Source organism: Geotrypetes seraphini, chromosome 8 (genome assembly GCF_902459505.1).
Source record: "Geotrypetes seraphini chromosome 8, aGeoSer1.1, whole genome shotgun sequence".
Taxonomy (NCBI): Eukaryota; Metazoa; Chordata; class Amphibia; order Gymnophiona; family Dermophiidae; genus Geotrypetes; species Geotrypetes seraphini.
In genome coordinates, this window is record NC_047091.1 from 19,169,902 (window position 1) to 19,182,627 (window position 12,726).

General features: G+C 45.8%; 1 protein-coding gene across 1 annotated transcript; it reads left to right on the forward strand.

The window, feature by feature from the left end:
• Positions 1 to 244: 244 nt before the first annotated feature.
• LOC117364845 (mRNA decay activator protein ZFP36L1-like) lies at positions 245 to 1,697 on the forward strand. Its single transcript, XM_033954524.1, has 2 exons — positions 245 to 340; positions 747 to 1,697. The coding sequence occupies exon 2, from the start codon at positions 765 to 767 to the stop codon at positions 1,695 to 1,697; it is 933 nt and encodes a 310-aa protein (XP_033810415.1). The 5' UTR covers positions 245 to 340; positions 747 to 764.
• Positions 1,698 to 12,726: the final 11,029 nt, after the last annotated feature.

A 12,726-nucleotide genomic window follows, 5' to 3' on the forward strand; every position in this document is an offset into this window, starting at 1 on the left:
GCTTAACAATATTGAATAGCTTCTTATACAGTGACATTCGCATGCAATGTTTATCTCTCAAACATACACAGGATAACACATGTCCAAAAGTCTGCTGTTATCAGTATACAAAAGTTCCAACACGATAAGAGAGGACATCTGTTCTTTCTGCATAACAACCAACAGACACCAGGTAATACTGATAAAAACTCAGGTGGAGCTGGTTAAAGCCATAAGTCAGCCAGCTAGTGGGACCTAGGTTGGAATAGGATACTGGGCTTGATGTTTCTTCAGTCTGTCCCTGGGCCATGGTGGATAGAAAGCCTCTTGTATTTTTCAGAACGGGCAGGTCATTGGTATAGTAAGAAGGATTTGTGATAGTGGAGCCTCTATGGAGGCCATTTCATCATCTTCTGTAATGGTTCGGCTTCCTACATTCTTTTATGTAGAAAGCCCAATGGTGGTTATGGTTGCCTGTAGGATAGATTTTCAGGCTATCTCTAATGAAATATTTTTTATTTATCTATACTGCCTTGAATGACTCTCTTCATAAAGACAGCTAATAAATCTTAATAAATAATAAATTGACCTGCATGCTACCACCTTCCCATGTAGATCTATCTCATGCAGATTCATTAGGGATAGCCTGAAAACCGGATCCATTTCCAGCCTTCAAATATTGCCCAACAAAGTTGTGTGTGAAAATTGTAAGGAAGCACTGGCATGAACTTTTACTAGCTTCATGGCTCCCTCTTCTTTATCTGCAGAATTTCCTGTCACTGAGCATGCTGGAGGAACCAGGTTCAAAAGGGAAGAGTCCTGGTGCACCCCGGGGAACCCTGCAGCGCACTCACTCTGCCCGTCTTGCCAGTATGGAACAGCTGGGCAACAGCAGCAGCTCTTTCTGGCCAGTGCACAGCCCCTGGAGTCAGGCTACCATGCTGCCACGCAGCGGCCTCCTACACCGCATCCCCTTCCAGGTAGATCGTTCCGTCAGCATGATTGAAGGCCCTAGCTTGAGCACTGGCTCCCAGTATAAGGCAGAACTGTGTCGGAGCTTCCAGGAGAATGATGCCTGTACCTTTACTACCCCCTGCCCACTTGCATGTGGGCTCCAGGAGTTGTGCAAGGTCAACCACCACTCCAAGTACCAGACAATGTCCTGCTGTGCCTTCCACACACCCAGCTATAGTCCATACGGAGTCCAAGGCCACTTCTTCCATGCTAATGGAGTTCAGCAGCCAGAGGCACTGGTCCAGAGCTATAGCCCAAGCCACACTAACCGGATCTCCTGTCGCCCCCAGGAGACCCTGCTCCACAGTTGCATGGAGCCCTCTGTCTGCTGCTCCCCAGAAACCCTGCATCATAGCTGCACCCAACCAGGCTCATCCTCCTCTTCACTTTCACCTCGGCTCCCCTCACCGATCTGCCCTGATGGAGCTTTCTCATGCAGCAAGGACCCCTTGGACTCCCAGGGCGTTTTCTCAGCTGCTCTCTGTAGATCGGAGTTTGGCCCTTTTCTGGGTAGAACGCAAACCAGCGATGCCCTGCAGGCTCCTGCCGACCACAGCACCCTCCTTCAAGGCCTTCAGCGGCAACGGAGCCACTCCTGGGACTCGCTTTTTGACCAGGATGGTTACAGTAGCTGTGGCTCTGAATCGCCGGACTCCGGGGCGGATGGCCGCTGGCTTTCTGTCTTCAATCGGACTTCTTTCTAGTGATTGCGCTCCATCTTGCAGACTAAGGGCAGTCAGAGGTTTGGGGTTTTTTTGCGTCTCCGAGGCGGGGAATCTTCCCTAGCGATGTCGATGTGGGTTCTTTGTAAATGAATCTGCAGTCTGCCATTGAGATAAAATGTTTGTTATTTCACCAAACCCTAGAGATGGGGAGTGAGCGCTGATTCTCCTTTTTAAGAGATCACAGCCCGCAAATTCTTGGCAGCACAGAGTTTTCAGACAGCAGAACATTCTGACCATGTGCCTATGTCCTGATATCAAATTCCCAACCTACCCATCCGTGGCATAGTGAGGGTGAGAGGTGCTCGGGGCGGTGGCACCTCTCCCACGTCCTCTTCACCCACCCCCGTTCCCTATTGCGCACGCGTTCGCCCCTTCTCATTCCTTGTACCTTTTTTTTTACTTCTCCAAAGTGAGCAGCGTGCCCATGTCAGCTCGCCCTTTGATGCTACTTCCTAGGCTCAGGACCCGTAAGTGACATCGGAGAGAGCACCGATGCCAACAAGGGCAGCAATGTCGCTTGCTCCAGAGAAGTAAAACAGGTACGGGGGAAGGCAGGGGGCGCACACGCAGGGCAGAGGGAGGAGCGGAGGGGGGATGTCCATAGAGGAGGAGGGGTGCCAGCACCCCTAGCAAGATGGTGCCCGGGACAAACTAGCCCCATCTCCCTTACTATGCCACTGCTACCCATCACACTTTCATACCCTTAATCAGCACCCTACCTGTTTAGAAAATATTCCATCTCCTTTCACATTCCTATATAACCCCCCCCCCCCCCCACAGCCCTCCCCCTCAATTTCCTTCTATTATATGAGGTAGGTATCATATAATAACATTTCTATTACACCTCTAAATTATTCAGAATGGTAGAACGGAGTCTCATTGGCAATGCATCAACAAAAGTTGTCCATTCATTTCATCTTTAAATTTGAGCTTTGTTTGAGATTATAGCAAGACAGGTGAAGATTTGATTTTTAAAAAAAAAAAAAATCCCCCTCAAATTCTGGGCTATGAACTTCTTCGAGAACTTAGATCCCCGGATCAGGGAGGGAAGAGATTTGACCTTCACTTTCTCATCTCCCAACGCCCCCCCCTCCTCCCACTCTGTTCTCAGAGCTCCAAGAGCTCTGCTTGGAAATTAAGAGAGACCTCCTCCGCATGAGCGGGAGGAACTCGGGGCACAGCACACACCCTGGCTATATTCTTTTGAGGCTTAAATGAAAACAAATAATAATATTGTGGAAAGGAATAATTACAGTGTTGCTAGCATAGGACCTTGTTTTCTGCCTTTTAGGTTTAAAGTCTTTAGTTCCTTGATTTATCAATTATGTTATCGTGCAAGTTTCTGTTTGCTTTTAAGCTGTTCGTTTTCTTTGGGATAGGAGGCTGTCACTGGCCTGTACAATATCCTGTTTATTTCTTGGAATACTCTAATAAATTGAAAGATTTGCTGGCAGAGTTCTGGTTTCAGCTTCTGTGTGTCTGTGCCTTGCCTGAACTTTTCCATCTGCCTCACTAGTGTTTAAAGTCTTTGAAATCTAGCCCTGCAATGACTTTTAATTAATTATCAGAAACTCCAGGCAAACATTACTCCGATACACTTAGGGGGAACTTCTGTAAATGACGTCTAAAAAGATTGGCGCCTATCTCTTGTCAGTCACACTTAGGCAGGGCCGGATTTTCCTATAGGCTAACTAGGCTTCAGCCTAGGGCCTCAAGATCAAGAGGGGCCTACATTCAAATTGTTAGCAAAATTAAAATTACACTATTCTAAAAACAGTGAACACTAAAACACTGAACCGAAAATAAGGAGAAATTCTACGCTTCGGGATCGGAACCGGCTCCGGCCGCAACGGGGCGCCAACTCGGCTTCTCCCTTTCTTTTTCTCGCCCTGGGAGGAGGATCGGGGAGGGAAAGACGTCAGTCCGGAAACAGCTGGGCAAAGCCCAACCCCGCGGGGAGAGGCAAAACGTGGATCCGTCAGGACAGGGCGGCCCAGACTGGCATCGGGGGGTGGGGTGGGGTGGGGGGTTTCAGTGGAAGGGGGATGGGGATGGGAGGCAAGCAGGCTGGCATCAGAGGGGGGTGGGGGGTTTAATGGAAGGCAGGCAGGCAGGATGGCATGGGGGGGTGTTCAATGGAAGGGGGATAGGAGGCAGGTGGGCATCGGAGGGGGGGTGAGATGAGGAAGGACGCACTGGGGGCACTATGGCCATAGGAAGGGGCAATGTTGTGTGTTATGTTTGATTAGTTATTGTTACAAGTACTATATATGGTGCTGAGAATAAATGTCCAAATAAGTGTTCTTGACTTTTTTTTATTTATTATCCGTGTCACATTTTTTTATAAAGGTTAGTACCAATAACAACATGTTTCATTTAACATATTGATATATATCACAGTAATGATGTATTTTATTATCTCTCATGTAAGTTACAAACTTAAAAGTGGGAGGTGAAAGGGCCTCATAAGTGGAATAGCCTAGGGCCTCTTTTCATCTAAATCCGGCCCTGCACTTAGGCGCCTATTACAGAATCATGCCTAACTTAAAACTTAGGCCCCTGTAGTAGGCCAGGTTTTTAAAGGCCTAAGTCATTTAGGCCCTCCTTTACAAAGCTGTGCTAGCCTTTTTAGTGCTGGCCACAGCGGTAAGAACTCCGATGCTCATAGGAATTCTATGAGCATCAGAGTTTGTACCGCTGGCACTAAAAACACTAGCACAGCGCATCAGAGTTTGTACCGCTGGCACTAAAAACACTAGCACAGCTTTGTGAAGGAGGGGGTTAGAGAATTGCACCTGGCGATGTCTTAAGTTCTTCTTTGCCTCTAAACACACCTACTCTGGAGTTAGGTGCTGTTAAGCATCCTGCGATAGGCGCCTATCCTTTGTAGAAATGCGGCTAAGGTAGGCATCTATCGCCCAATTAATTTTTTTTTTTTTTCCCAATTATGAGTTTGTTAAAGCTCATAATTGAATTTAATTTACTAATTAAATTGGGCACCAACTTTAGATGCCTCATAGAACTTCCCCCCTTAGGGAATAATTCTCTCTACCTCCGCTCAAGTTGGGCACCAGGAATGATGCAGGCTGAGCGCCAATTCTATATCGGCAATTCTAGAATACTCATGTAAGGGGAGGTGTGGCCTAGTGGATAAAGCTGCTGCCTCAGCACCCTGAGATTGTGCGAGTTCAATCCCAGCCTACTCCCTGTGAACCCCTAGGTAAGTAACCCAAACTTCCATTGCCCCAGTTAGATTGTGGGCCTGCTGGAATAGATAGGTAGTGGGGTCTGGGGAGGATCCCCCCCCAACAGTTCCAGTTAGCCAGTGGAGGAAACTGAGGGGGTGTCTGGAGCAGGCTGTGTGTGGGAGAATATTAAGGGCAGGGGCGATGTGTGAGCAGTATCAGTCAGGAGTGTGTATGTGAGATGTGAGACCCTATACGCTCCTGAGGGAAGTGGTGGAGAGGAAAACAAGCATGGGATGAACACAGAGGATCTCTAATCAGAACATAAGAACATAAGCCGTGCCTCTGCTGGGTCAGACCAAAGGTCCATCATGCCCAGCAGTCCGCTCACGCGGTGGCCCATTAGGTCCAGGACCTGTATAGTAGCCCTCTATCTATACCCTTCTATCCCCTTTTCCTTCAGGAAATTGTCCAATCCCTTCTTGAACTCCAATACCGTACCCTGTCCTATCACGCCACCTGGAAGCGCGTTCCAGGTGTCCACCACCCGTTGGGTGAAGAAAATCTTCCTAGCATTGGTTCTGAATCTGTCCCCTTTTAATTTTTGGAAATGCCCTCTCGTTCTTGTAGTTGTCGAAAGTTTGAAGAATCTGTCCCTCTCCACTTTCTCTATGCCCTTTGTGATCTTGTAAGTCTCTATCATATCCCCTCTAAGACTCCGCTTCTCCAGCGAAAAAAGCCCCAGTCTCTCTAATCTTTCAGCTCTCTTCTAAACCCTCTCGAGTATCGCCATATCCTTCTTTAGGTACGGCGACCAATATTGGGTATATATTGAAGGAACTAAGGCCAGTACTGGGCAGACTTGCACAGTCTGTGTCCCGTATATGGACATTCAGTTGAGGACGGGCTGTGGAGGGCTTCGATGGCTGGGATGGTTAAGATGGACTGGAGTGAGCTTTGACGGAGATTCCAGTAGATAGCACCTAAGCACACTACCGGGCAGGGCTGTGGGTTTCTGGCCCAGAAATATCTAAGAAAAAGGACCATTTAAATTAAATGATTAATTTACAGAGCGTGTATGGTTGGGCAAACTGGATGGACCATTTGAGTCTTTATCTGCCGTCATTTACTATGTTACTGTGTTACGGTACATAGGGTAGGCAGGGTACATATGGAATGTGTAGGAGGGTATCTGGGACGGAGAGGGTGTTTTGGGGTATCTGCTGCAAGTGAGATTCTGAGGTGGGGCTTGTGTATGTTGGGGCACAGCAGGGGTGCTGTGTGGGAGTTTGTATACCTGGGTAGATGGTGGTGATTGAGGTGAAAGAGGTGTCAGGCACACAGAGAGTGGGTGGGGCTAGGTCAGCAGCATTGGGGGGGGGGGGTATGTCTGAGATGAGTGTCCACAGAAAGTTTAGGAACAACTTTTTTCTTCCATTCAGTAAGGGCAGGGGGAGGGGGGCAGACAACCCCAGGCACTGTCTTCACGGGGGTGCCAGTACCTTGAAATGTGTACTGACACGAGCAACAGAAACAAACCGAGGTGGAAGATGCTGCTAGCACCGGCAAACATTTCAAGAGGTGGGCGAGGGCATGGGGGGGGTGCAAGGTATGGCAACGTAGGACACCACCGCCCCAGATGCCCACCTCCCTAGCTATGCCACTGCGTCCATCCTCCATCCTTCATCAAACCTCTATCTTTGTCCGTTTGTTACGTCAAGTCTATGTATGACAAACCTCCACTTGTATTTTGTATTTTTAAATTACATTACATTAATGACTTCTATTCCGCCTGTACCTTGCAGTTCTAAGCGGATTACATCAAAACGATAGCTGGACGTTTTCAGGAAGAGGAATACAATTAAAGGCGTTAGGTCTAAAACAATTTTGAAGGGAAGATACTAAGAGGGAGAGAGAGGGGAAAAGAATGGGGGTTAGGATATTTGGATGAATTTCTTGAATAGTATGGTTTTGATTTCTTTTCTGGAAGCTTTGAGGTCAGTTGAAGCTGTCAGTAGGTTGGTGATGGAGGGGTCCGATTTAGCTGCATGTGTTGCTAGTAAGATGTCGTACATCTTTTTGCGCTTAGTTCCTTTAAAAAAAAGGGCAGGAGAAAGGGGACTGGGTTCTCCTCTGTCTGGATGAGAGGTTCCTATTTAGGCGGTTGTTTAGGTGGGAGGTTTTCAACCCAATGTTCAGAAAACACCTAGGCGGTCAGGTTTTCTTAAATATGTAAACTTTTTAATTTTTGGATGTACACTGCCTGGTTATTTAACAATTGACTTTAATTTTAAATTTTGACTCCCCCCCCTTGTATATATATGTGTTGAGGGGGAAGCTTGCGCTGCTGCTATGCCGGTTTTTGGGGGGAGGCAGGGGAAGAGGACACAGGAGGGTGTGAAGAGACACACAAAGCTCTCATGTTGGCCCTCTTTCAAGTTAGGAGATGGAAGGATCTCTCATCTGATCTGACCCTAGCCAAGGAATCACGGACATCCTCTCTCCAAAAGTGATTTTGTAACTGGGAAATACTTTCTTTTTACAAGATCTATCTGAACATTTGCAACTGTAAGTGTAAATTCCTGGAAGTTGTTGCCTTCTCATCCATCACCTAATACAGTCATGGATTTGAAACAGACTTAAAACAGGAATTCCCCCCTTAATCTGTGGAGAAGAGAGAAAGCCCCTTTGAATGACACATTAAACCCATTTGGAGACTGTGGGAGGGGCAAAGTTGGAGGAGGAGTAAAAGGCCAAACATTGGATTTAAAGCCAGAGGAGAGATAAAGGTGAAGCTGTTCTCTTGCTGACCCTCCCCCCAGAAAGAATTTTCCCAGGCTCGCCAGGTCCTGGTTCCAGGCGAGTGAATGGCCTCTTTCTCTTCTGCAATCCTTAGCAAACATCTGCTCTCTGGGACTTCAAACAAAGGGGACGCATAGAATGCCCCTCACTCTCTGTATCAGAAGAAAAAAAAAAAAAGCTTTGCCCCTCTTCCCCTTCCACAAAAGCGCTCTTCCCACGTTCATTGATACCCTGAAATCCTTGTCTTTTCAAATCTGATTGATTCATTCCAGTCTGGGGACCCTAAGAGGGGACAGGGGACGGCGGCATGCATTGATATGCTAGGATCCCATTCTTCTGGATGCTCCTCCCCCCTCACTTCCAGCTGGACCCTCAGTGCTTTCAAATTCCCATTCAGGAAACTTTCTTGGCTGGACAATGGGCACATTGGGGTGTCACTGGAGCTCTTAGTCCTTCAAATATCGAAAAGGAAAGAATGAGAAAGTGCAGAAGAGAATGAACAAAGAGAACTCCTGGACTCCCCGGCTGTTAAGCCCCGCCCCTAAGTCAGATTGCATTTCCTTATTATTTATTAGAATTTATTGATCACCTTTAGGAAAAGATTCACCCAAGGCAGTAGAAAAGAGGCCACAGCTTGATATAAACAACTTACAATGTATTAACACCTAACACAGTTAAAACAAGGAGATAAACTTGGAAATAGATTCAATCCTACAGTGACATTAAAATAGCAGAGTAGAATATTTGTTTAACAGAACCCCCTGATCCGCCCTCACTCCTCCCAAAGTTACACCCCTTTTGAGCTGCACGCTATAAAATTTAGGTGTGAATTCAACTCCTAACCCTCACTCACCTTACAAATTACCTGTCAATCCTATCATTCGGAAAAATTGGAAGGGGATAGATTCAAAACAAATGCTAGGAAGTTTTTCTTTACCCAGCGTGTGGTGGACACTTGGAATGCGCTTCCAGAGGACGTAATAGGGCAGAGTACGGTACTGGGGTTTAAGAAAGGATTGGACAATTTCCTGTTGGAAAAGGGGATAGAGGGGTATAGATAGAGGATTTCTGCACAGGTCCTGGACCTGTGGGCTGCCGCATGAGCGGACTGCTGGGCACGATGGACCTCAGGTCTGACCCAGCAGAGGCATTGCTTATGTGCTTAAACTCCCTGATCCTATGTGTCCTGTCTGTCCAAATTAGATTGTAAGCTCTTCTGAGCAGAGACCGTCTATTACATGTTACATGTACAGTGCTGAGTATACAATTAAACTCGTTTATAAAGCCATAGAATATGATCATGTTGCGCCACATTTTTGGGAGTTATACTGATTACCAGTCTCTCACCGAATTCTCCTCCTAACTCTTAAAATCAAGACCTCTCATCTTCCTGGTTTTAGACAAACATCTCACCCCACATAACCCTTCTAGGGTCCTTAGATCTGTGGATCAAAACCTATTGACAGTACCCTCGCTCTGGAACGCAATGTCATTTCATTTTCGCAATGAAAATTCCCTAACTAAATTTAAAAACAAATCTCAAAGCCTTTCTCTTTAAAGATGCTGACCAATAGAGGTTTCGTCAGCCGGAGGCCCGAAGTCATAATGCCCCTGTACAGATCCATGGTGAGACCTCATCTTGAATATTGTGTTCAATTCTGGAGACCACATTATCAAAAAGATGTGCGGAGAATCGAGTCGGTTCAGCGAATTACCACCAGGATGGTCTCGGGACTCAAGAGAGAGAGGGGGGACATGATTGAGACTTTTAAATATATCACAGGCCGCATCGAGGTGGAAGACAAAAAGAACAAATGAAGACCAGGCACATGATTCGATTTCATTCATTGATACAATGTGGGCCATTTATAAGTTGGTTGATCTGTGGACTGTCGAAAACTGTTCAAAGTTGTTAAAACGCATGCAGATTGTGAAAAATTGCAGGCAGACCTTAGGAAATTGGAAGACTGGGCACATGAAATTTAATGTAGACAAACGCAAAGTTATGTACACTGGGAAGAATAACCCGAATCAGAGTTACCAGATGCTAGGATCCACCTTGGGAGTTAGCATCGAAGAACAGGATCTGGGTGTCACTGTAGACAATACGATGAAACCTTCTGCCCAATGGGCGGAGGTGACCAAAAAAGCAAATAATATTCTAGGAATTATTTTAAAAGGGATAAGAACATAAGAACATAAGCAGTGCCTCTGCTGGGTCAGACCAGAGGTCCATCGTGCCCAGCAGTCCGCTCTCGCGGCGGCCCAACAGGTCCAGTACCTGTGCAGTAATCCTCTATCTATACCCCTCTATCCCCTTTTCCAGTAGGTAATTGTCTAATCCTTTCTTAAACCCCATTACTGTACTCTGCCCTATCACGTCCTCTGGAAGCGCATTCCAGGTGTCCACCACACGTTGGGTAAAGAAGAACTTCCTAGCATTCGTTTTGAATCTGTCCCCTTCTATCTTTTCCGAGTGCCCTCTTGTTCTTTTATTTTTTGAAAGTTTGAAGAATCTGTCTCTCTCTACTTTCTCTATGCCCTTTATGATCTTGTAAGTTTCTATCAAATCCCCTCTAAGTCTCCTCTTCTCCAGAGAAAAGAGACCCAATTTCTCCAATCTCTCAGCGTATGAAAGGTTTTCCATACCTTTTATCAGACGTGTCGCTCTCCTCTGGACCCTCTCGAGTAACGCCATATCCTTCTTAAGGTATGGTGACCAAAATTGGATGCAGTACTCCAGATGCGGGCGCACCATCGCCCGATACAACGGCAGAATAACTTCTTTCGTTCTGGTCGCAATACCCTTCTTGATTATACCAAGCATTCTATTCGCTTTCTTAGCGGCCGCTGCACACTGTGCCATCGGCTTCATTGTTGTGTCCACCATTACCCCCAAGTCCCTTTCCTGTATACTCTCCTTCAATAATATCCCTCCCATCGTATAGTTGTACCTCAAGTTTCTGCTTCCCATATGTAATACTTTACATTTCTCAACGTTGAACTTCATCTGCCACCTCGTCGCCCATTCCCCTAGCTTGTTCAAGTCCCTTTGCAATTCTTCGCAGTCTTCTATAGTCCGAGCACCACTAAAAAGTTTGGTGTCATCTGCAAATTTTATTATCTCACACTTTGTCCCTGTTTCTAGATCATTTATGAATATATTAAATAGCAGTGGCCCGAGCACCGAGCCCTGCGGTACACCACTCGTGACCCTCCTCCAGTCAGAGTAGTGGCCTTTCACTCCTACCCTCTATATCATTCCATGGTGCGACCTCACCTAGAGTATTGCGTTCATTTCTGGTCTTCTCATTTCAAGAAAGATATAGCGGCACTAGAAAAGGTTCAAAGAAGTGCGACAAAGATGATAAAGGGAATGGAACTCTTCTCGTATGAGGAAAGACTAAAACGATTGGGGCTCTTCAGCTTGGAAAAGAGATGGCTGAGGGGAGATATGATTGAAGTCTACAAATCCTGAGTGGAGTAGAACGGGTACAAGTGGATCGAGTTTTCACTCTTGTCAAAAATTACAAAGACATGGGGACAGTCGATGAAGCTACAGGGAAATACTTTTAAAACCAGTAGAGAGGAAATACTTTTTCACTCAGAGAATAGTTAAGCTCTGTAACGTGTTGCCAGAGGTTGTGGTAAGAGCAGATAGCATAGCTACTTTTAAGAAAGATTTGGACAATTTCCTGGAGGAAAAGTCCATAGTCTGTTATTGAGTTAGACTTGGGGGGAAGCCACTGCTTGCCCTGGATCAGTAGCATGGAATGTTGCTACTCTTTGGATTTTGGCCAGGTACTAGTGACCTGGATTGGCCACCGTGCAAACAGGCTACTGGGTTTGATAGACCATTGGTCTGACCCAGTAAGGCCCCTTCAGTTTTTCCATGGTAAGTCCAGGTGCGCCACATGTATTCAGTACATGAACTGTCTTTATTCAAAGCCTTTACAAATTGTTTCTTCAGGCCTAGCTTTATATGTAGTGGTGGTGGTGGTATGATCCTGTCTCATGCTACCAAAGGTTCATCAATTACAATTTGTCCTTGAACCACCATATATTCCCTCGGAGGCCAATCTTTTTTTGCCCAATGTTCATCTTTGGTTCTACTACCCCAGGGGTAGGCAATTCCGGTCCTCGAGAGCCATTGTCAGGTCAGGTTTTCAAGATATCCACAATAAATATGCATGACATAGATTTGCATCTCAAGGAGGCAGTGCATGCAAATCCATCTCATACATATTCATTGTGGATATCCTGAAAACCTGACTTGGCTCTGGCTCTCACGGACTGGAATTGCCTACCCCTATACTATCCCAAAGGCATAAAAAGTAAGGATATTTTGTGTAGCCACTTTGTTGACCAAGAAGAAAATTAACTATCTTCAAGTTTACACAAATCACCCATTGATGTTCTTGGTAATTTATCTTTTCCAAGACTAATGAAAGGGCCTTGAACTCTTCTTTCATCTTGATGGAGTGACCGATTGGAATAGAACCATATCTAAGAAACTAGAGCAATTTTCTGAACTAAAGCCCCAAATAACCCCAGTAACAGGTTAAAAAAAAAACCAAGGCACCATGAAAAAATTGTTTTTTTTGTTGGTCTGTGTTTTATGTGTGTTTAAATGGTGGAATTGTTTTTATATGTTATGGTGCAATTGTGAAGTTACTGCTCTCTGACAGGTTTTTTTTAAAAACTGGATTGGGTGAAATAAGCCTCTGAGTAAGACCTGGGGAATTATAAGTACAGTATACACTTCTCCCTTCGTATTCGCTGTGATAGGGGATTAACAGAACCGCAAATACTGAAAAACCGCGAATAACTTTTTTATACGTCATTTGCTGTTTTCTATTAAAAACCATCGTGAATATGGTGAAACTGTGAGTAACATGGTGGGAGACCTGGCCTGTTCCTGAAGGAGAGGCAAAACACGGGGAGCAATTTTCTCTGTAAACGCTTGGAATCAGCAATTTCTCTATGCAAGCTGATGTAATTTGGGGGCAGGAGCCAGCAAG

Excerpts from the sequence above, each read along its gene's own strand:
- LOC117364845 (XM_033954524.1), top strand. The coding sequence starts at position 765 with ATGCTGGAGGAACCAGGTTCAAAAGGGAAGAGTCCTGGTGCACCCCGG.